Consider the following 24,280-nt stretch of genomic DNA (forward strand, 5'->3'; position numbering starts at 1 on the left):
CTCCTGTCTTTCTCTCTCTCCCTCCCTCTCTCCTTCTCTCTCCCTCTTTCTCTCTCCCTCTCTCTCCTCTCTCCCCCTCTCCTTCTCTCTCCCCCTCTCCTTCTCTCTCCCCCTCTCCTTCTCTCTCCCCCTTTCCTGTCTCTCTCCCCTTCACTCTCCTTCTCTCTCCCCCTCCCCCTCTCCTGTCTCTCTCTCTCTCCCCTCTCCTGTCTCTGTCTCTCTCTCTCCTGTCTCCCTCTCCTGTCTCTGTCTCCTGTCTCCTGTCTCTGTCTCTCCCTCTCCCGTCTCTGTCTCTCCCTCTCCTGTCTCTGCCTCTCCTGTCTCTCCCTCTCCTGTCTCTGTCTCTCCCTCTCCTGTCTCTCTCTCCCTCTCTCTCTCTCTCTCTCCCTCCCTCTCTCTCCCTCTCTCTCCCTCCTTCTCCCTCTCTCTCTCTCTCCATCTCTCCCCCTCTCCTGTCTCTCTCTATCTTTCTATACAGTCTGTGCAGTAGCACGTGGCTGAGATGTTTCTGCTTTGAGTAAAGCACAGACAGGAAACCACATGTCTGAGATCTCCTGCAAGGCCCCACAGGGCCCACGCTACACCACACTGTCTCCCTCTACCTCTACAGGGCTGGAGGAGATAGGTCCCCACACTACACTGTCTACCTCTACCTCTACAGGGCTGGAGGAGATAGGTCCCCACACTACACTACACTGTCTCCCTCTACCTCTACAGGGCTGGAGGAGATAGGTCCCCACACTACACTACACTGTCTCCCTCTACCTCTACAGGGCTGGAGGAGATAGGTCCCCACGCTACACTACACTGTCTCCCTCTACCTCTACAGGGCTGGAGGAGATAGGTCCCCACACTACACTACACTGTCTCCCTCTACCTCTACAGGGCTGGAGGAGATAGGTCCCACACTACACTACACTGTCTCCCTCTACCTCTACAGGGCTGGAGGAGATAGGTCCCACACTACACTACACTGTCTCCCTCTACCTCTACAGGGCTGGAGGAGATAGGTCCCCACACTACACTACACTGTCTCCCTCTACCTCTACCTCTACAGGGCTGGAGGAGATAGGTCCCCACACTACACTACACTGTCTCCCTCTACCTCTACAGGGCTGGAGGAGATAGGTCCCCACACTACACTACACTGTCTCCCTCTACCTCTACAGGGCTGGAGGAGATAGGTCCCCACACTACACTGTCTCCCTCTACCTCTACAGGGCTGGAGGAGATAGGTCCCCCCACTACACTACACTGTCTCCCTCTACCTCTACAGGGCTGGAGGAGATAGGTCCCCACACTACACTACACTGTCTCCCTCTACCTCTACAGGGCTGGAGGAGATAGGTCCCCCACTACACTACACTGTCTCCCTCTACCTCTACAGGGCTGGAGGAGATAGGTCCCCACACTACACTACACTGTCTACCTCTACCTCTACAGGGCTGGAGGAGATAGGTCCCCCACTACACTACACTGTCTCCCTCTCCCTCTACAGGGCTGGAGGAGATAGGTCCCCACACTACACTACACTGTCTCCCTCTACCTCTACAGGGCTGGAGGAGATAGGTCCCCCACTACACTACACTGTCTCCCTCTACCTCTACAGGGCTGGTGGAGATAGGTCCCCACACTACACTACACTGTCTCCCTCTACCTCTACAGGGCTGGAGGAGATAGGTCCCCACACTACACTACACTGTCTCCCTCTACCTCTACAGGGCTGGTGGAGATAGGTCCCCACACTACACTGTCTCCCTCTACCTCTACAGGGCCGGAGGAGATAGGTCCCCACACTACACTGTCTCCCTCTACCTCTACCTCTCACAGGGCTGGAGGAGATAGGTCCCCCACTACACTACACTGTCTCCCTCTACCTCTACAGGGCTGGTGGAGATAGGTCCCCACACTACACTACACTGTCTCCCTCTACCTCTACAGGGCTGGAGGAGATAGGTCCCCACGCTACACTACACTGTCTCCCTCTACCTCTACAGGGCTGGAGGAGATAGGTCCCCACACTACACTACACTGTCTCCCTCTATCTCTACAGGGCTGGAGGAGATAGGTCCCCACACTACACTACACTGTCTCCCTCTACCTCTACAGGGCTGGAGGAGATAGGTCCCCCACTACACTACACTGTCTCCCTCTACCTCTACAGGGCTGGTGGAGATAGGTCCCCACACTACACTACACTGTCTCCCTCTACCTCTACAGGGCTGGAGGAGATAGGTCCCCACACTACACTACACTGTCTCCCTCTACCTCTACAGGGCTGGAGGAGATAGGTCCCCACACTACACTACACTGTCTCCCTCTACCTCTACAGGGCTGGAGGAGATAGGTCCCCACACTACACTGTCTCCCTCTACCTCTACAGGGCTGGAGGAGATAGGTCCCCACACTACACTGTCTCCCTCTACCTCTACCTCTCACAGGGCTGGAGGAGAGCTGCAGCACTGCTGTCAATCTCTCCCAGAAGTAGACAGTGTAGTAGGTCCTCCTGTAGCGAGGAAGAAGAGGAACGCCGTCCCACATCGTCTCCACTCTGAAACTAATACGACAGCCTGTTCTATCCTACAGTACTGCCGATGTGCCCTTGAGCAAGGCGCTGAACCCAAATTACCCTTGTACGTCGCTCTGGATAACAGCATCTGTTAAATGACTAAAATGTACCTCAACTCTCCCTTTCAGTGGTGGTAGAAAGTAGAAACCCTGACAGTATAACTACAAAGAGAATGGCTGTTTCCTCCTGTAAAGTTTCTAAACCAGTGTCTACGACAGCGTTTCTCTCTGGTCTGACAGTGTAACTAGAAAGAGAATGGCTGTTTCCTCCTGTGGTCTAACAGTGTTATCCATAGACAGTGTGGTCCTGATGTATTGGTCAGCTGTGTAAATGACAGGATGATTTAATGGATCTATAAGTTAACAGATGATTAAATGTAGTAGAACTACGTGTATTAGATGAATTGACTGATACAGTAAGGTATTCACTAACAGAAGTGTATTAGATGAATTGACTGATACAGTAAGGTATTCACTAACAGAAGTGTATTAGATGAATTGACTGATGCAGGAAGGTACTCACTAACAGAATAAGTGTATTAGATTAATTGACTGATGCAGTCAGGTATTCACTAACAGAACACGTGTATTAGATGAATTGACTGATGCAGGAAGGTACTCACTAACAGAATACGTGTATTAGATTAATTGACTGATGCAGGAAGGTACTCACTAACAGAATACGTGTATTAGATGAATTGACTGATGCAGGAAGGTACTCACTAACAGAATACGTGTATTAGATGAATTGACTGATGCAGGAAGGTATTCACTAACAGAATAAGTGTATTAGATGAATTGACTGATGCAGTAGGTGTGTAAGGTACTCACTAACAGAATAAGTGTTTTAGATGAATTGACTGATACAGTAGGTGTGTAAGGTATTCACTAACATAATATGTGTATTAGATGAATTGACTGATGCAGTAAGGTATTCACTAACAGAATACGTGTATTAGATGAACTGACTGATGCAGTAAGGTACTCACTAACAGAATACGTGTATTAGATTAATTGACTGATGCAGGAAGGTATTCACTAACAGAATACGTGTATTAGATTAATTGACTGATGCAGTAAGGTATTCACTAACAGAATATGTGTATTAGATGAATTGACTGATGCAGTAAGGTATTCACTAACAGAATACGTGTATTAGATGAATTGACTGATGCAGTAAGGTACTCACTAACAGAAGTGTATTAGATGAATTGACTGATGCAGTAAGGTACTCACTAACAGAATACGTGTATTAGAGGAATTGGCTGATGCAGTAGGTGTGGAATGTACTCACTAACAGAATACGTGTATTAGATGAATTGATTGATGCAGTAAGGGACTCACTAACAGAATATGTGTATTAGATGAATTGACTGATACAGTAGGTGTGTAAGGTACTCACTAACAGAATACGTGTATTAGATGAATTGACTGATGCAGTAAGGTATTCACTAACAGAATACGTGTATTAGATGAATTGACTGATGCAGTAAGGTACTCACTAACAGAAGTGTATTAGATGAATTGACTGATGCAGTAAGGTACTCACTAAAAGAATACGTGTATTAGATGAATTGACTGATGCAGGAAGGTACTCACTAACAGAATACGTGTATTAGATGAATTGACTGATGCAGTAAGGTTCTCACTAACAGAAGTGTATTAGATTAATTCACTGATGCAGGAAGGTACTCACTAACAGGAAGGTACTCACCGGGAGCGAATTCCAGGTTATTGTTACACTCCTCCTCAGTACAGGAACAGATGAACAACGGTCCTCCAGAGCTCTTCTTCTCCTTCATGGAACACGTAGAACTGTTGTAGTCATCCAGCACCACACCGTACAGAGGCTGGGAGGGGTCATGACACAGAGTCTCAATGCTGTAGTTACCGTCATTCTTCCTCCTGGAGATAACGGAGAGAGAGAGAGAGAGAGAGAGAGAGAGAGAGAGAGAGAGAGACAGAGACAGAGAGAGAGAGAGAGAGAGAGAGAGAGAGAGAGAGAGAGAGAGAGTCAGACAGACACAGAAACATGCACAGACACACACGGACAGAGAGATGGAGACTGGAACAGACCCCCCTCCCCTCTCCACTGTAACCCTACCAGATGGAGACTGACACAGAAACCCCCCCCCTCTCCACTGTAACCCTACCAGATGGAGACTGACACAGACCCCCCCTCTCCACTGTAATCCTACCAGATGGAGACTGACCCCCCCCCTCTCCACTGTAATCCTACCAGATGGAGAATGACCCCCCCCTCTCCTCTGTAATCCTACCAGATGGAGACTGACCCCCCCCCCTCTCCACTGTAACCCTACCGGATGGAGACTGACCCCCCCCCCCCCTCCACTGTAATCCTACCAGATGGAGACTGACCCCCCCTCTCCACTGTAACCCTACCAGATGGAGACTGACCCCCCCCCCTCCTCTCCACTGTAACCCTACCAGATGGAGACTGACACAGACCCCCCCCCCCTCCTCTCCACTGTAACCCTACCAGATGGAGACTGACACAGACCCCCCCCCTCCTCTCCACTGTAACCCTACCAGATGGAGACTGACACAGACCCCCCCCCCCTCCTCTCCACTGTAACCCTACCAGATGGAGACTGACCCCCCCCTCTCCACTGTAATCCTACCAGATGGAGACTGACCCCCCCCTCTCCTCTGTAATCCTACCAGATGGAGACTGACCCCCCCCCCCCCTCTCCACTGTAACCCTACCAGATGGCGATGCAGACTTCCTGCTCCAGAGGACAGATGGAGGTGATGGAGCAGTTAGAAAGGCAGCTTCCTGTTCCGTTGCAGGATGAAGACTCCACGTCGCAGAACATGCACAACTTCTTCAGACTGAAGGACTGCTGGAACATCCCATCTGGAGAAACACAGTGAATCAAATTCAATATGTCGTCATTCAATCAATCAATCAATCCATTCATATGATGTAACTATATTGCTTTACACACAGAAACACATCACTAAGTGCTGCACAGTAACCCCCCCCCCCCCCTCAATCACAGGGGTGAACTGCATGCCAGCAATGCAATCATTGTTTACATGTTGAGTCATTTAGCAGATGACTGAGCCATACGGGATCAGTCTGCTCTACCGACTGAGCCACACGGGATCAGTCTGCTCTACCGACTGAGCCACACGGGATCAGTCTGCTCTACCAGCTGAGCCACACGGGATCAGTCTGCTCTACCGACTGAGCCACACGGGATCAGTCTGCTCTACCGACTGAGCCACACGGGATCAGTCTGCTCTACCGACTGAGCCACACGGGATCAGTCTGCTCTACCGACTGAGCCACACGGGATCAGTCTGCTCTACTGAGCCACACGGGATCAGTCTGCTCTACCGACTGAGCCACACGGGATCAGTCTGCTCTACCGACTGAGCCACACGGGATCAGTCTGCTCTACCGACTGAGCCACACGGGATCAGTCTGCTCTACCGACTGAGCCACACGGGATCAGTCTGCTCTACCGACTGAGCCACACGGAATCAGTCTGCTCTACCGACTGAGCCACACGGGATCAGTCTGCTCTACCGACTGAGCCACACGGGATCAGTCTGCTCTACCGACTGAGCCACACGGTATCAGTCTGCTCTACCGACTGAGCCACACGGGATCAGTCTGCTCTACCGACTGAGCCACACGGGATCAGTCTGCTCTACCAGCTGAGCCACACGGGATCAGTCTGCTCTACCGACTGAGCCACACGGGATCAGTCTGCTCTACCGTCTGAGCCACACGGGATCAGTCTGCTCTACTAAGCCATACGGGATCAGTCTGCTCTACCGACTGAGCCACACGGAATCAGTCTGCTCTACCGACTGAGCCACACGGGATCAGTCTGCTCTACCGACTGAGCCACACGGGATCAGTCTGCTCTACCGACTGAGCCACACGGGATCAGTCTGCTCTAGCGACTGAGCCACACGGGATCAGTCTGCTCTACTAAGCCATACGGGATCAGTCTGCTCTACCGACTGAGCCACACGGGATCAGTCTGCTCTACTGAGCCACACGGGATCAGTCTGCTCTACCGACTGAGCCACACGGGATCAGTCTGCTCTACCGACTGAGCCACACGGGATCAGTCTGCTCTACCGACTGAGCCACACGGGATCAGTCTGCTCTACCGACTGAGCCACACGGGATCAGTCTGCTCTACCGACTGAGCCACACGGGATCAGTCTGCTCTACTGAGCCACACGGGATCAGTCTGCTCTAGCGTGTCTTTCTCTGAAGCTGATCTCTATCCGCTCCCTGACCTGTTGAGGCCTTGTCCTGACAAACCTCTGGTCTATCTGACTGTGAGTTCCTGACTGACTGACTGACTGTGAGTTCCTGACTGACTGACTGACTGACTGTAAGTTCCTGACTGACTGAAAGTTCCTGACTGACTGTAAGTTCCTGACTGACTGACTGACTGTAAGTTCCTGACTGACTGTGAGTTCCTGACTGACTGACTGTGGGTTCCTGACTGACTGACTGACTGACTGTAAGTTCCTGACTGACTGTGAGTTCCTGACTGACTGTGAGTTCCTGACTGACTGACTGTGAGTTCCTGACTGACTGACTGTGAGTTCCTGACTGACTGACTGACTGACTGACTGTGAGTTCCTGACTGACTGACTGTGAGTTCCTGACTGACTGACTGTGAGTTCCTGACTGACTGACTGACTGACTGACTGTGAGTTCCTGACTGACTGTGAGTTCCTGACTGACTGACTGACTGACTGACTGTGAGTTCCTGACTGACTGACTGACTGACTGCACACTAACTTAAGCCACAGAACCACTGAGCCTTATTTAGTGGTAAAGGAGTCGTTCACTCAGAACCAGGGAGGACGTATGAAAGTCACTAACACAGAGTCAAACAGTCAGTCAGTCTGTATCATACCTGTATATCGATAGAGACAGAGAACAGTCAGTCAGTATCATACCTGTATATCAATAGAGACAGAGAACAGTCAGTCAGTATCATATCTGTACATTGATAGACACAGAGAACAGTCAGTCAGTATCATATCTGTACATTGATAGACACAGAGAACAGTCAGTCAGTATCATACCTGTATATCGATAGACACAGAGAACAGTCAGTCAGTATCATATCTGAATATCGATAGACACAGAGAACAGTCAGTCAGTATCATACCTGTATATCGATAGACACAGAGAACAGTCAGTCTGTATCATATCTGTATATTGATAGACACAGAGAACACTCAGTCTGTATCATATCTGTATATCGATAGACACAGAGAACAGTCAGTCAGTATCATATCTGTACATTGATAGACACAGAGAACAGTCAGTCAGTATCATATCTGAATATCGATAGACACAGAGAACAGGCAGTCAGTCTGTATCATATCTGTATATTGATAGACACAGAGAACAGTCAGTCAGTATCATACCTGTATATCGATAGACACAGAGAACAGTCAGTCTGTATCATATCTGTATATCGATAGACACAGAGAACAGTCAGTCTGTATCATATCTGTATATCGATAGACACAGAGAACAGTCAGTCAGTATCATATCTGTATATCGATAGACACAGAGAACAGTCAGTCAGTATCATATCTGTATATCGATAGACACAGAGAACAGTCAGTCAGGAATCTCTACAGAGCATTTAGTTTTTAAGGCAGCAGACCACAGAGTCTATCCAGTCAGTGTTTTAGCCTGAGTTCTGACTGTGTGTGTGTGTGTGTGTGTGTGTGTGTGTGTGTGTGTGTGTGCGTGCGTGCGTGCGTGTGTGTTATCTGATCACTGCTCCATCCTCCAGGTTATCCATTTCACAGGAGGCAGACCTCATGTAACTCTCAGACACATTGTTTCCAGTCTAACTGCAGCGCTGAGGGTCGTCCCCCCACCCAGCCAGCCAGAGGCCTGAACCAGCTAAATACCGTCACGTAGATACTAAATGGTCGGCTGAAAGTGAGTGACTGAGGCTCAGCGCTGAGGGTCGTCCCCCCCACCCAGCCAGAGGCCTGAACCAGCTAAATACCGTCACGTAGATACTAAATGGTCGGCTGAAAGTGAGTGACTGAGGCTCAGCGCTGAGGGACCAAACTGCTGTTTATTTTGTGGGATTCTATTGGTAAACTGTAAGTGTGCACGTTTCCTTTAGTAAGCCACACAGCTATCCTGTCTAGACACGGTATACAGCACAGGCTCACCCACGTGGACCGTGGGTCATGACCACAGCTGCTCAAACACTTCCTTAGGACCGCCCTCTGTTCTGATTGGGTCTTTCTGAACTGACTCCTTGTCTGTTCTTAGGACCGCCCTCTGTTCTGATTGGGTCTTTCTGAACTGACTCCTTGTCTGTTCTTAGGACCGCCCTCTGTTCTGATTGGGTCTTTCTGAACTGACTCCTTGTCTGTTCTTAGGACCGCCCTCTGTTCTGATTGGGTCTTTCTGAACTGACTCCTTGTCTGTTCTTAGGACCGCCCTCTGTTCTGATTGGGTCTTTCTGAACTGACTCCTTGTCTGTTCTTAGGACCGCCCTCTGTTCTGATTGGGTCTTTCTGAACTGACTCCTTGTCTGTTCTTAGGACCGCCCTCTGTTCTGATTGGGTCTTTCTGAACTGACTCCTTGTATGTTCTTAGGACCGCCCTCTGTTCTGATTGGGTCTTTCTGAACTGACTCCTTGTATGTTCTTAGGACCGCCCTCTGTTCTGATTGGGTCTTTCTGAACTGGCTCCTTGGGCAGTATGTGTGTGGGAGAAAGAGTTTGTGGTTTTGTGCAAGAGTGAAAGATAGAGAAAGATTCAGTGTGTACGTGGGTGGGTGTGTGTGTGTGTGTGTGTGTGTGTGTGTGTGTGTGTGTTTGTGTGTCCTCCCTCCCTGCTCGCGTGTCTCTCCTGATAAGCACCTCGCCTCGCCAGCCTGCTTCTGTCTGGCACAGTTCAGCTGGCCCACTGAAACGCCTTGGAAAGAGACAGGACAGTTCACCTGGCCCACTGAAACACCTTGGAAAGAGACAGGACAGTTCAGCTGGCCCACTAAAACACCTTGGGAAGAGAAAGGACAGTTCAGCTGGCCCACTGAAACACCTTGGAAAGAGAAAGGACACAGTTCAGCTGGCCCACTGAAACACCTTGGAAAGAGAAAGGACAGTTCAGCTGGCCCACTGAAACACCTTGGGAAGAGAAAGGACAGTTCAGCTGGCCCACTGAAACACCTTGGGAAGAGAAAGGACAGTTCAGCTGGCCCACTGAAACACCTTGGGAAGAGACAGGACAGTTCAGCTGGCCCACTGAAACACCTTGGAAAGAGAAAGGACAGTTCAGCTGGCCCACTGAAACACCTTGGGAAGAGACAGGACAGTTCAGCTGGCCCACTGAAACACCTTGGAAAGAGAAAGGACAGTTCAGCTGGCCCACTGAAACACCTTGGGAAGAGAAAGGACAGTTCAGCTGGCCCACTGAAACACCTTGGAAAGAGAAAGGACAGTTCAGCTGGCCCACTGAAACACCTTGGAAAGAGAAAGGACAGTTCAGCTGGCCCACTGAAACACCTTGGGAAGAGAAAGGACACAGTTCAGCTGGCCCACTGAAACACCTTGGAAAGAGAAAGGACAGTTCAGCTGGCCCACTGAAACACCTTGGAAAGAGAAAGGACAGTTCAGCTGGCCCACTGAAACACCTTGGGAAGAGAAAGGACAGTTCAGCTGGCCCACTGAAACACCTTGGGAAGAGAAAGGACAGTTCAGCTGGCCCACTGAAACACCTTGGAAAGAGAAAGGACACAGTTCAGCTGGCCCACTGAAACACCTTGGAAAGAGAAAGGACACAGTTCAGCTGGCCCACTGAAACTCCTTGGGAAGAGACAGGACAGTTCAGCTGGCCCACTGAAACACCTTGGAAAGAGAAAGGACAGTTCAGCTGGCCCACTGAAACACCTTGGAAAGAGACAGGACAGTTCAGCTGGCCCACTGAAACACCTTGGAAAGAGAAAGGACAGTTCAGCTGGCCCACTGAAACACCTTGGAAAGAGACAGGACAGTTCAGCTGGCCCACTGAAACACCTTGGAAAGAGAGAGGACAGTTCAGCTGGCCCACTGAAACACCTTGGGAAGAGAAAGGACAGTTCAGCTGGCCCACTGAAACACCTTGGGAAGAGAAAGGACAGTTCAGCTGGCCCACTGAAACACCTTGGGAAGAGAAAGGACAGTTCAGCTGGCCCACTGAAACACCTTGGGAAGAGAAAGGACAGTTCAGCTGGCCCACTGAAACACCTTGGGAAGAGAAAGGACACAGTTCAGCTGGCCCACTGAAACAACTTGGGAAGAGAAAGGACAGTTCAGCTGGCCCACTGAAACACCTTGGGAAGAGAAAGGACACAGTTCAGCTGGCCCACTGAAACACCTTGGGAAGAGAGAGGACAGTTCAGCTGGCCCACTGAAACACCTTGGAAAGAGAAAGGACAGTTCAGCTGGCCCACTGAAACACCTTGGAAAGAGAAAGGACAGTTCAGCTGGCCCACTGAAACACCTTGGGAAGAGAGAGGACAGTGTCTGTGTGCCACTGTGTAATTATTTGTTATTGACACTGTGAGTGGTGTATCCACAGCCAAGGCTGCCAAGCAGTAACAGGCAGCATATCAACTGAACTATTGAATACTGAACGAATGAATACTGAATTAATGAATACTGAATGAATGAATACTGAACTAATGAATACTGAATTAATGAATACTGAATTAATGAATACTGAACTAATGTATTACTCCTTCTCCTAATCAGCTATAATATCCTAATTTCCTCTCTTCTTATTGGCTCTCTCCCCCTTTCCTCTCCTCCTTCTGGCTCTCTCCCCCTTTCCTCTCCTCCTTCTGGCTCTCTCCCCCTTTCCTCTCCTCCTTCTGGCTCTCTCCCCCTTTCCTCTCCTCCTTCTGGCTCTCTCCCCCTTTCCTCTCCTCCTTCTGGCTCTCTCCCCCTTTTCTCTCCTCCTTCTGGCTCTCTCCCCCTTTTCTATCCTCTTACTGGCTCTCTCCCCCTTTTCTCTCCTCCTTCTGGCTCTCTCCCCCTTTTCTCTCCTCTTATTGGCTCTCTCCCCCTTTTCTCTCCTCTTATTGGCTCTCTCCCCCTTTCCTCTCCTCCTGGCTCTCTCCCCCTTTCCTCTCCTCCTCTGGCTCTCTCCCCCTTTCCTCTCCTCCTTCTGGCTCTCTCCCCCTTTCTCTCCTCCTCCTTCTGGCTCTCTCCCCCTTTTCTCTCCTCTTACTGGCTCTCTCCCCCTTTCCTCTCCTCCTTATTGGCTCTCTCCCCTTTCTCTCCTCCTTCTGGCTCTCTCCCCCTTTTCTCTCCTCCTTCTGGCTCTCTCCCCCTTTTCTCTCCTCTTACTGGCTCTCTCCCCCTTTCCTCTCCTCCTTCTGGCTCTCTCCCCCTTTCCTCTCCTCCTGGCTCTCTCCCCCTTTCCTCTCCTCCTTCTGGCTCTCTCCCCCTTTCCTCTCCTCCTTCTGGCTGGCTCTCTCCCCCTTTCCTCTCCTTCTGGCTCTCTCCCCCTTTCCTCTCCTCCTTCTGGCTCTCTCCCCCTTTTCTCTCCTCTTATTGGCTCTCTCCCCCTTTTCTCTCTTCTTATTGGCTCTCTCCCCCTTTCCTCTCCTCCTTCTGGCTCTCTCCCCCTTTTCTCTCCTCTTATTGGCTCTCTCCCCCTTTTCTCTCCTCTTATTGGCTCTCTCCCCCTTTTCTCTCCTCTTATTGGCTCTCTCCCCCTTTTCTCTCCTCTTATTGGCTCTCTCCCCCTTTCCTCTCCTTCCCCATAAATCTTTATTTCCTCTCCTGTTCTGTCTCTCTCCCTCTTTCTCCCAAATGAGGAAGGAATAGAGTGGGGCAGGATGTATGTTATTATCCATCCACCCCCCTCATAGAGAGAGTACAGCCCAGGACGGAGACCTGATCCTTGGGAGGCCTGGCCACTGAGGGGGCCTGTAGTCCTGGTTCCTTCGTAATGACTCCAACAGGGGAAGGGAGTGGGCTGAAGGAGACATGAGACAGAGCCTGTTAACTAATCACATATGGGCCAGGCTGAGAGGAGGTTGTTGGTGTGGCCTGGGACTGGTAACTAGAGGAATGAGTTTGTCAGCTTGACAGCTGGATGTGGCAGTCAGGTAGAGGGGATGTTAGTACTGTCTGTCAGAGACAGTCAGGTAGAGGGGATGTTAGTACTGTCTGTCAGAGACAGTCAGGTAGAGGGGATGTTAGTACTGTCTGTCAGGTAGAGGGGATGTTAGTACTGTCTGTCAGAGACAGTCAGGTAGAGAGGATGTTAGTACTGTCTGTCAGAGACAGTCAGGTAGAGGGGATGTTAGTACTGTCTGTCAGGTAGAGGGGATGTTAGTACTGTCTGTCAGAGACAGTCAGGTAGAGAGGATGTTAGTACTGTCTGTCAGAGACAGTCAGGTAGAGGGGATGTTAGTACTGTCTGTCAGAGACAGTCAGGTAGAGGGGATGTTAGTACTGTCTGTCAGAGACAGTCAGGTAGAGAGGATGTTAGTACTGTCTGTCAGAGACAGTCAGGTAGAGAGGATGTTAGTACTGTCTGTCAGAGACAGTCAGGTAGAGAGGATGTTAGTACTGTCTGTCAGAGACAGTCAGGTAGAGGGGATGTTAGTACTGTCTGTCAGAGACAGTCAGGTAGAGGGGATGTTAGTACTGTCTGTCAGGTAGAGGGGATGTTAGTACTGTCTGTCAGAGACAGTCAGGTAGAGGGGATGTTAGTACTGTCTGTCAGAGACAGTCAGGTAGAGGGGATGTTAGTACTGTCTGTCAGAGACAGTCCGGTAGAGGGGATGTTAGTACTGTCTGTCAGGAGACAGTCAGGTAGAGGGGATGTTAGTACTGTCTGTCAGGTAGAGGGGATGTTAGTACTGTCTGTCAGAGACAGTCAGGTAGAGGGGATGTTAGTACTGTCTGTCAGGTAGAGGGGATGTTAGTACTGTCTGTCAGAGACAGTCAGGTAGAGGGGATGTTAGTACTGTCTGTCAGAGACAGTCAGGTAGAGGGGATGTTAGTACTGTCTGTCAGAGACAGTCCGGTAGAGGGGATGTTAGTACTGTCTGTCAGAGACAGTCAGGTAGAGGGGATGTTAGTACTGTCTGTCAGGTAGAGGGGATGTTAGTACTGTCTGTCAGAGACAGTCAGGTAGAGGGGATGTTAGTACTGTCTGTCAGAGACAGTCAGGTAGAGGGGATGTTAGTACTGTCTGTCAGAGACAGTCCGGTAGAGGGGATGTTAGTACTGTCTGTCAGAGACAGTCAGGTAGAGGGGATGTTAGTACTGTCTGTCAGAGACAGTCAGGTAGAGGGGATGTTAGTACTGTCTGTCAGGTAGAGGGGATGTTAGTACTGTCTGTCAGAGACAGTCAGGTAGAGGGGATGTTAGTACTGTCTGTCAGAGACAGTCAGGTAGAGGGGATGTTAGTACTGTCTGTCAGGTAGAGGGGATGTTAGTACTGTCTGTCAGAGACAGTCAGGTAGAGGGGATGTTAGTACTGTCTGTCAGAGACAGTCCGGTAGAGGGGATGTTAGTACTGTCTGTCAGAGACAGTCAGGTAGAGGGGATGTTAGTAGTGTCTGTCAGAGACAGTCAGGTAGAGGGGATGTTAGTACTGTCTGTCAGAGACAGTCAGGTAGAGGGGATGTTAGTACTGTCTGTCAGGTAGAGGGGATGTTAGTACTGTCTGTCAGAGACAGTCAGGTAGAGAGGATGTTAGTACTGTCTGTCAGAGACAGTCAGGTAGAGGGGATGTTAGTACTGTCTGTCAGAGACAGTCCGGTAGAGGGGATGTTAGTACTGTCTGTCAGAGACAGTCAGGTAGAGGGGATGTTAGTACTGTCTGTCAGAGACAGTCAGGTAGAGGGGATGTTAGTACTGTCTGTCAGAGACAGTCAGGTAGAGGGGTTGTTAGTACTGTCTGTCAGAGACAGTCAGGTAGAGGGGATGTTAGTACTGTCTGTCAGGTAGAGGGGATGTTAGTACTGTCTGTCAGAGACAGTCAGGTAGAGGGGATGTTAGTACTGTCTGTCAGAGACAGTCCGGTAGAGGGGATGTTAGTACTGTCTGTCAGAGACAGTCAGGTAGAGGGGATGTTAGTACTGTCTGTCAGAGACAGTCAGGTAGAGGGGATGTTAGTACTGTCTGTCAGGTAGAGGGGATGTTAGTACTGTCTGTCAGAGACAGTCAGGTAGAGGGGATGTTAGTACTGTCTGTCAGAGACAGTCCGGTAGAGGGGATGTTAGTACTGTCTGTCAGAGACAGTCAGGTAGAGGGGATGTTAGTAGAGTCTGTCAGAGACAGTCAGGTAGAGGGGATGTTAGTACTGTCTGTCAGAGACAGTCAGGTAGAGAGGAAGCTAGTACTGTCTGTCAGAGACAGTCAGGTAGAGGGGAAGCTAGTACTGTCTGTCAGAGACAGTCAGGTAGAGGGGATGTTAGTACTGTCTGTCAGGTAGAGGGGATGTTAGTACTGTCTGTCAGAGACAGTCAGGTAGAGGGGATGTTAGTACTGTCTGTCAGAGACAGTCAGGTAGAGGGGATGTTAGTACTGTCTGTCAGAGACAGTCAGGTAGAGAGGAAGCTAGTACTGTCTGTCAGAGACAGTCAGGTAGAGGGGAAGCTAGTACTGTCTGTCAGAGACAGTCAGGTAGAGGGGATGTTAGTACTGTCTGTCAGGTAGAGGGGATGTTAGTACTGTCTGTCAGAGACAGTCAGGTAGAGGGGATGTTAGTACTGTCTGTCAGAGACAGTCCGGTAGAGGGGATGTTAGTACTGTCTGTCAGAGACAGTCAGGTAGAGAGGATGTTAGTACTGTCTGTCAGAGACAGTCAGGTAGAGGGGATGTTAGTACTGTCTGTCAGGTAGAGGGGATGTTAGTACTGTCTGTCAGAGACAGTCAGGTAGAGGGGATGTTAGTACTGTCTGTCAGAGACAGTCAGGTAGAGGGGAAGCTAGTACTGTCTGTCAGATACAGTCCGGTAGAGGGGATGTTAGTACTGTCTGTCAGAGACAGTCAGGTAGAGGGGATGTTAGTAGAGTCTGTCAGAGACAGTCAGGTAGAGGGGATGTTAGTACTGTCTGTCAGAGACAGTCAGGTAGAGAGGAAGCTAGTACTGTCTGTCAGAGACTGTCAGGTAGAGGGGAAGCTTGTACTGTCTGTCAGAGACAGTCCGGTAGAGGGGATGTTAGTACTGTCTGTCAGACAGTCAGGTAGAGGGGAAGCTAGTACTGTCTGTCAGAGACAGTCAGGTAGAGGGGAAGCTAGTACTGTCTGTCAGGTAGAGGGGATGTTAGTACTGTCTGTCAGAGACAGTCAGGTAGAGGGGATGTTAGTAGTGTCTGTCAGAGACAGTCAGGTAGAGGGGAAGCTAGTACTGTCTGTCAGAGACAGTCAAGTAGAGAGGAAGCTAGTACTGTCTGTCAGAGACAGTCAGGTAGAGGGGAAGCTAGTACTGTCTGTCAGAGACAGTCAGGTAGAGGGGAAGCTAGTACTGTCTGTCAGAGACAGTCAAGTAGAGAGGAAGCTAGTACTGTCTGTCAGAGACAGTCAGGTAGAGGGGATGTTAGTACTGTCTGTCAGAGACAGTCAGGTAGAGAGGATGTTAGTACTGTCTGTCAGAGACAGTCAGGTAGAGGGGATGTTAGTACTGTCTGTCAGACAGTCAGGTAGAGGGGAAGCTAGTACTGTCTGTCAGGTAGAGGGGATGTTAGTACTGTCTGTCAGAGACAGTCAGGTAGAGGGGATGTTAGTACTGTCTGTCAGGTAGAGGGGATGTTAGTACTGTCTGTCAGAGACAGTCAGGTAGAGGGGTTGTTAGTACTGTCTGTCAGAGACAGTCAGGTAGAGGGGATGTTAGTACTGTCTGTCAGAGACAGTCAGGTAGAGGGGATGTTAGTACTGTCTGTCAGGTAGAGGGGATGTTAGTACTGTCTGTCAGAGACAGTCAGGTAGAGGGGATGTTAGTACTGTCTGTCAGGTAGAGGGGATGTTAGTACTGTCTGTCAGAGACAGTCAGGTAGAGGGGATGTTAGTACTGTCTGTCAGGTAGAGGGGATGTTAGTACTGTCTGTCAGAGACAGTCAGGTAGAGGGGAAGCTAGTACTGTCTGTCAGATACAGTCCGGTAGAGGGGATGTTAGTACTGTCTGTCAGAGACAGTCAGGTAGAGGGGATGTTAGTAGAGTCTGTCAGAGACAGTCAGGTAGAGGGGATGTTAGTACTGTCTGTCAGAGACAGTCAGGTAGAGAGGAAGCTAGTACTGTCTGTCAGAGACTGTCAGGTAGAGGGGAAGCTTGTACTGTCTGTCAGAGACAGTCCGGTAGAGGGGATGTTAGTACTGTCTGTCAGACAGTCAGGTAGAGGGGAAGCTAGTACTGTCTGTCAGAGACAGTCAGGTAGAGGGGAAGCTAGTACTGTCTGTCAGGTAGAGGGGATGTTAGTACTGTCTGTCAGAGACAGTCAGGTAGAGGGGATGTTAGTAGTGTCTGTCAGAGACAGTCAGGTAGAGGGGAAGCTAGTACTGTCTGTCAGAGACAGTCAAGTAGAGAGGAAGCTAGTACTGTCTGTCAGAGACAGTCAGGTAGAGGGGAAGCTAGTACTGTCTGTCAGAGACAGTCAGGTAGAGGGGAAGCTAGTACTGTCTGTCAGAGACAGTCAAGTAGAGAGGAAGCTAGTACTGTCTGTCAGAGACAGTCAGGTAGAGGGGATGTTAGTACTGTCTGTCAGAGACAGTCAGGTAGAGAGGATGTTAGTACTGTCTGTCAGAGACAGTCAGGTAGAGGGGATGTTAGTACTGTCTGTCAGACAGTCAGGTAGAGGGGAAGCTAGTACTGTCTGTCAGGTAGAGGGGATGTTAGTACTGTCTGTCAGAGACAGTCAGGTAGAGGGATGTTAGTACTGTCTGTCAGGTAGAGGGGATGTTAGTACTGTCTGTCAGAGACAGTCAGGTAGAGGGGTTGTTAGTACTGTCTGTCAGAGACAGTCAGGTAGAGGGGATGTTAGTACTGTCTGTCAGAGACAGTCAGGTAGAGGGGATGTTAGTACTGTCTGTCAGGTAGAGGGGATGTTAGTACTGTCTGTCAGAGACAGTCAGGTAGAGGGGATGTTAGTACTGTCTGTCAGGTAGAGGGGATGTTAGTACTGTCTGTCAGAGACAGTCAGGTAGAGGGGATGTTAGTACTGTCTGTCAGAGACAGTCAGGTAGAGGGGATGTTAGTACTGTCTGTCAGAGACAGTCAGGTAGAGGGGATGTTAGTACTGTCTGTCAGAGACAGTCAGGTAGAGGGGATGTTAGTACTGTCTGTCAGAGACAGTCAGGTAGAGGGGATGTTAGTACTGTCTGTCAGGTAGAGGGGATGTTAGTACTGTCTGTCAGAGACAGTCAGGTAGAGGGGATGTTAGTACTGTCTGTCAGAGACAGTCAGGTAGAGGGGATGTTAGTACTGTCTGTCAGAGACAGTCAGGTAGAGGGGATGTTAGTACTGTCTGTCAGAGACAGTCAGGTAGAGGGGATGTTAGTAGTGTCTGTCAGAGACAGTCAGGTAGAGGGGATGTTAGTACTGTCTGTCAGAGACAGTCAGGTAGAGGGGATGTTAGTAGTGTCTGTCAGAGACAGTCAGGTAGAGAGGATGTTAGTACTGTCTGTCAGAGACAGTCAGGTAGAGGGGCTGTAGTACTGTCTGTCAGGTAGAAGGGGATCGTGTAGTTACTGTCTGTCAGGTAGAGGGGATGTTCGTACTGTCTGTCAGAGGGACAGTCAGGTAGAGGGGATGTTAGTAACATGTCTGTCAGAGGACCAGTCAGGTAGAGAGGATGTTAGTACTGTTCTGTGGATGGGGAACATACTGTAGTAGTACGAACTGTTTTTTAGTGCAGCGTTCTTTCCTTTCACAGCCACTCTCACAGGGACATGAGCCGAAATGGGGTGGGGGACCTGGGTAATAAAACCCTCCTTCACAGGGACATGGAGAGAAATGGAGGCTAATAAAATCACTCCTCACAGGGACATGGAGAGAACTGGAGCTAAATATAAACACTCCTCACAGGGAACCCCACCCCCATTGGATAGAAATGGAGGCTAAATAAAACACTCCTCACAGGCACTGGATAGAAATGGAGGTAAATAAACACTCCTCACAGGGACATGGATAGAAATGGAGGTAAATAAAACACTCCTCACAGGGACATGGATAGAAATGGAGGCTAAATAAAACACTCCTCACAGGGACATGGATAGAAATGGAGGTAAATAAAACACTCCTCACAGGGACATGGATAGAAATGGAGGTAAATAAAACACTCCTCACAGGGACATGGATAGAAATGGAGGTAAATAAAACACTCCTCACAGGGACATGGATAGAAATGGAGCTAAATAAAAACACTCCTCACAGGGACATGGATAGAAATGGAGCTAAATAAAACACTCCTCACAGGGACATGGATAGAAATGGAGGTAAATAAAACCACCCCTCACAGGGACATGGATAGAAATGGAGCTAAATAAAACACTCCTCACAGGGACATGGATAGAAATGGAGCTAAATAAAACACTCCTCACAGGGACATGGATAGAAATGGAGGTAAATAAAACACTCCTCACAGGGACCATGGATAGAAATGGAGGTAAATAAAACACTCCTCACAGGGACATGGATAGAAATGGAGGTAAATAAAACACTCCTCACAGGGACATGGATAGAAATGGAGCTAAATAAAACACTCCTCACAGGGACATGGATAGAAATGGAGGTAAATAAAACACTCCTCACAGGGACATGGATAGAAATGGAGGTAAATAAAACACTCCTCACAGGGACATGGATAGAAATGGAGGTAAATAAAACACTCCTCACAGGGACATGGATAGAAATGGAGCTAAATAAAACACTCCTCACAGGGACATGGATAGAATGGAGCTAAATAAAACACTCCTCACAGGGACATGGATAGAAATGGAGGTAAATAAAACACTCCTCACAGGGACAATGGATAGAAATGGAGCTAAATAAAACACTCCTCACAGGGACATGGATAGAAATGGAGCTAAATAAAACACTCCTCACAGGGACATGGATAGAATGAGGTAAAAAACCACTCCTCACAGGGACTGGATAGAAATGGAGGTAAATAAAACACTCCTCACAGGGACATGGATAGAAATGGAGCTAAATAAAACACTCCTCACAGGGACATGGATAGAAATGGAGGTAAATAAAACACTCCTCACAGGGACATGGATAGAAATGGAGGTAAAAAAAACCTCCTCACAGGGACATGGATAGAAATGGAGGTAAATAAAACACTCCTCACAGGGACATGGATAGAAATGGAGGTAAATAAAACACTCCTCACAGGGACATGGATAAAATGGAGGTAAATAAACACTCCTCACAGGGACATGGATAGAAATGGAGTAAATAAAACACTCCTCACAGGGACATGGATAGAAATGGAGCTAAATAAAACACTCCTCACAGGGACATGGATAGAAATGGAGCTAAATAAAACACTCCTCACAGGGACATGGATAGAAATGGAGGTAAATAAAACACTCCTCACAGGGACATGGATAGAAATGGAGGTAAATAAAACACTCCTCACAGGGACATGGATAGAAATGGAGGTAAATAAACACTCCTCACAGGGACATGGATAGAAATGGAGGTAAATAAAACACTCCTCACAGGGACATGGATAGAAATGGAGGTAAATAAAACACTCCTCACAGGGACATGGATAGAAATGGAGGTAAATAAAACACTCCTCACAGGGACATGGATAGAAATGGAGGCTAAATAAAACACTCCTCAGGACATGGGGGCTAACCATGGAGAGATACGGAAGTACAGAAAACAATGGATGTAAAGAATATCCTTCCCTGTCATGTTTCCTCCCGCGCCAGAAATCAAAACATCCTCTTTGAGCTTCAAAATATACAACATTCCTGCATCAGGAGGCATGTGATTGGATGAAAAGACTTCTACTGTACTGCAAGGACATAGTGGATCCATCCAGACATGTGATTGGATGCAAAGACTTCTACTGTACTGCAAGGACATAGTGTCTCCATCCAGACATGTGATTGGATGAAAAGACTTCTACTGTACTGCAAGGACATAGTGTCTCCATCCAGACATGTGATTGGATGCAAAGACTTCTACTGTACTGCAAGGACATAGTGGATCCATCCAGACATGTGATTGGATGCAAAGACTTCTACTGTACTGCAAGGACATAGTGGATCCATCCAGACATGTGATTGGATGCAAAGACTTCTACTGTACTGCAAGGACATAGTGGATCCATCCAGACATGTGATTGGATGCAAATACTTCTACTGTACTGCAAGGACATAGTGTCTCCATCCAGACATGTGATTGGATGAAAAAACTTCTACTGTACTGCAAGGACATAGTGTCTCCATCCAGACATGTGATTGGATGAAAAGACTTCTACTGTACTGCAAGGACATAGTGGATCCATCCAGACATGTGACCACCCCACTAGGTAGACCCCACATTGGCACTTTACCACATCACAGAGACCCCAGGACATCCTTATTGATTTGCACAATACACAACATAGAATAATTTTCATTAGTTCTGCAGTAGATCAGCAGGTGTTTGATCATCCTACCAGGCAGATAGGAACTATACCACAGAGACCCACAGCAGGGGTTAGCGGCATAGTCACATTCCCCCTGACTGATACCTAAACTGGAGAGGAGAGGAGTCACATTCCCCCTGACTGATACCTAAACTGGAGAGGAGAGGAGTCACATTCCCCCTGACTGATACCTAAACTGGAGAGGAGAGGAGTCACATTCCCCCTGACTGCCACCTAAACTGGAGAGGAGAGGAGTCACATTCCCCCTGACTGCCACCTAAACTGGAGAGGAGAGGAGTCACATTCCCCCTGACTGATACCTAAACTGGAGAGGAGTCACATTCCCCCTGACTGCCACCTAAACTGGAGAGGAGAGGAGTCACATTCCCCCTGACTGCCACCTAAACTGGAGAGGAGAGGAGTCACATTCCCCCTGACTGCCACCTAAACTGGAGAGGAGTCACATTCCCCCTGACTGCCACCTAAACTGGAGAGGAGAGGAGTCACATTCCTCTTGACTGTCACCTAAACTGACAGGGACACCAGGCTGGAGAGGAGAGGAGTCACGTCCTCCTGTCTGACTGTCACCTAAACTGACAGGGACACCAGGCTGGAGAGGAGAGGAGTCACGTCCTCCTGTCTGTCTGTCTGTCACCTAAACGCTCCCCTTCATCTAGTAAAAGATATCTCTGCCCCTCAGATTCCAGCCTCTCCCCCTCTAACTCTCCCCCTCCACTGCTCTCTTTCCCGTCCTGAAAGATATCACCCTCTTCGACTCCCCTCTGTATCTCTCTCCCTAAACCTCTGTCCAGGCGTAAGGGCTCAATGAGGTGACACACCGCTATCCATCAATATTTTTGGAGGAGGAGACGGAGGGGGTTGATATCTGTCTCTCCCTCCCCCTCTGACTCCCCTCTAAACCCCTGGCCAGGCGTGAGGGCTCAGTGAGGCGAGCCATGAGGGGATGACCTTTGCACTCTTAGAAAAAGAAGGGTTCCAAAAGGATTCTTGTGTCCCCATAGGAGAACCCTTTTTGGTTCCAGGTAGAACTCTTTTGGGTTCCAGGTAGAACTCTTTTGGGTTCCAGGTAGAACTCTTTTGGGTTCCAGGTAGAACTCTTTTTGGTTCCAGGTAGAACTCTTTTGGGTTCCATGTAGAACTCTATCTGGAACCAAAAAGGGTTCTTCAAAGGGTTCTCCTATGGGGACAGCCAAAGAACCCTTTTAGTTCCTAGATAGCACCTTTTTTTCTAAGAGTGTGGCCGACCACCACAAGCAGAAGACAAGACTAATATGGTCAAATAAACAAATACCCAGCAGCCACTTGAAGGATCCCTGGCCCCTGCTCTCTTCTCCTCATCTCCTCCATAAATAGATTTTTGGGAGCTCTCTCTCTCTCTCGCTCTCGCTCAGAATATATCTGCTGCTCTCTCTCTATCTTCTCCCTCTCAGATCTCTCGCTCTCTCTCTCTCTCAGAGCTCTCTCTCAGATATCTCTCTCTCTCTCGCTCTCTCAGAGCTCTCTCTCAGATATCTCCCTCTCTCCCTCTCTCTCAGATATCTCTCTCGCTCTCTCTCCCCTCAGAGTAAAGGCCGTGAGAGGTTACTGTAAACATGGGCTCATATTCACATCCCTCCCTCCCTCCCACCCTCCCTCCCTCCCTCCCACCCCTCCCTCCCTCCCTCCCACCCTCCCTCCCTCCCTCCCTCCCTCCTTCCCACCCTCCCTCCCACCCTCCTTCCCACCCTACCTCCCTCCCTCCCACCCTCCCTCCCACCCTCCCTCCCTCCCACCCTCCCTCCCTCCCTCCCACCCTCCCTCCTTCCCACCCTCCCTCCCACCCTACCTCCCTCCCTCCCACCCTCCCTCCCTCCCTCCCACCCTCCCTCCCTCCTTCCCACCCTACCTCCCTCTCAGAAGGCCATGACACAGTAAGCCTGACCAATCTGTAGTCCTTTAAAACGAACTAAAAGCACTGACAGCAGGTCTGTGAGGTCAGGTGTCCATGCAGCCCAGCGTATAACAACACTAGTTGTACAACGCGTGGGTCTAATCCTGGACGCTGATTGGTTAAAACCACATTCCAGCCGGTGGTAAATCTATGATATTAAAATGCCTACCTACTTTGTTCCATCTGACTGCTGCAATCCACTGTCTTATCAGCCCAGCCAGGCAATTTATAAAACTTCATGTCCACTATAAAAAGCATCTAGACATGATCTCACATTTCTTTCAACAGCGGAGATTTGTATAAACCTTGCTGTCTGTCTCTCTGATGTTTGCAAAATGTTTTCAATATTGAAATTCGATATCCAGCTGTCCCGGTGGTAATGAACACCGCGGGGTCGGGAGTTGGGATGAGACTGACAGGCAGGCAGTGTTTTCTCAGACCGTTGAAATCATGAATCAGCATCATTTTTATGGATCTATATACAAATGAATGTCAATAGAAAACTGGTCTAATGAAACGCAGCTGTTTTCCATGTCTTTCCAGCTTCAGCTTGAAGTGATTGCGTTTAGCTGTGTTGTTCGCTAGATCCTCTGAACAACAGGGTCCTGATGAGAGAACACATGGTCTACGCCAGGTGTAATCACCTCATTAGCTCATTGTTATGGATGTATCCAAATAAATGTGTGTGTGTGTGTGTGTGTGTGTGTGTGTGTGTGTAAGTTTGTGTGTGTGTGTGTGTGTAAGTTTGTGTGTGTGTGTGTGTGTGTGTAAGTTTGTGTGTGTGTGTGTGTGTGTGTGTGTGTGTGTGTAAGTTTGTGTGTGTGTGTAAGTTTGTGTGTGTGTGTGTGTGTGTGTGTGTGTGTGTGTGTGTGTGTGTGTGTGTGTGTGTGTGTGTGTGCACACTGAGCTCAAAGAACGGAACGGAATTCAGATAATTGAACCTACGTCGGTCAATTAGTTGTTTAGGACACCACATACCAACAGGACACCACTAGCTAACAGGACACCACTAGCTAACAGGGCACCACTAGCTAACAGGACACCACTAGCTAACAGGACACCACATACCAACAGGACACCACTAGCTAACAGGGCACCACATACCAACAGGACACCACTAGCTAAC

The 24,280-nt window shown here is 49.1% G+C and overlaps 1 protein-coding gene across 1 annotated transcript in view; it reads right to left on the reverse strand.

Moving 5' to 3' along the window:
• Positions 1-2,052: 2,052 nt before the first annotated feature.
• Positions 2,053-24,280, reverse strand: part of LOC115182995 (TGF-beta receptor type-2) — a 26,390-nt gene continuing 4,162 nt past the window's right edge. Inside the window, exons 2-3 of the mRNA XM_029744332.1 lie at positions 5,296-5,446; positions 2,053-4,473 (exon numbers count right to left, since the gene is read on the reverse strand). Coding sequence (XP_029600192.1) covers positions 4,236-4,473; positions 5,296-5,446 — 389 coding nt within the window. The 3' untranslated portion in view covers positions 2,053-4,235. The remainder of the gene's footprint in view (positions 4,474-5,295; positions 5,447-24,280) is intronic.

The sequence above is a fragment of the Salmo trutta genome, unplaced genomic scaffold (genome assembly GCF_901001165.1).
Source record: "Salmo trutta unplaced genomic scaffold, fSalTru1.1, whole genome shotgun sequence".
Lineage (NCBI taxonomy): Eukaryota > Metazoa > Chordata > Actinopteri > Salmoniformes > Salmonidae > Salmo > Salmo trutta.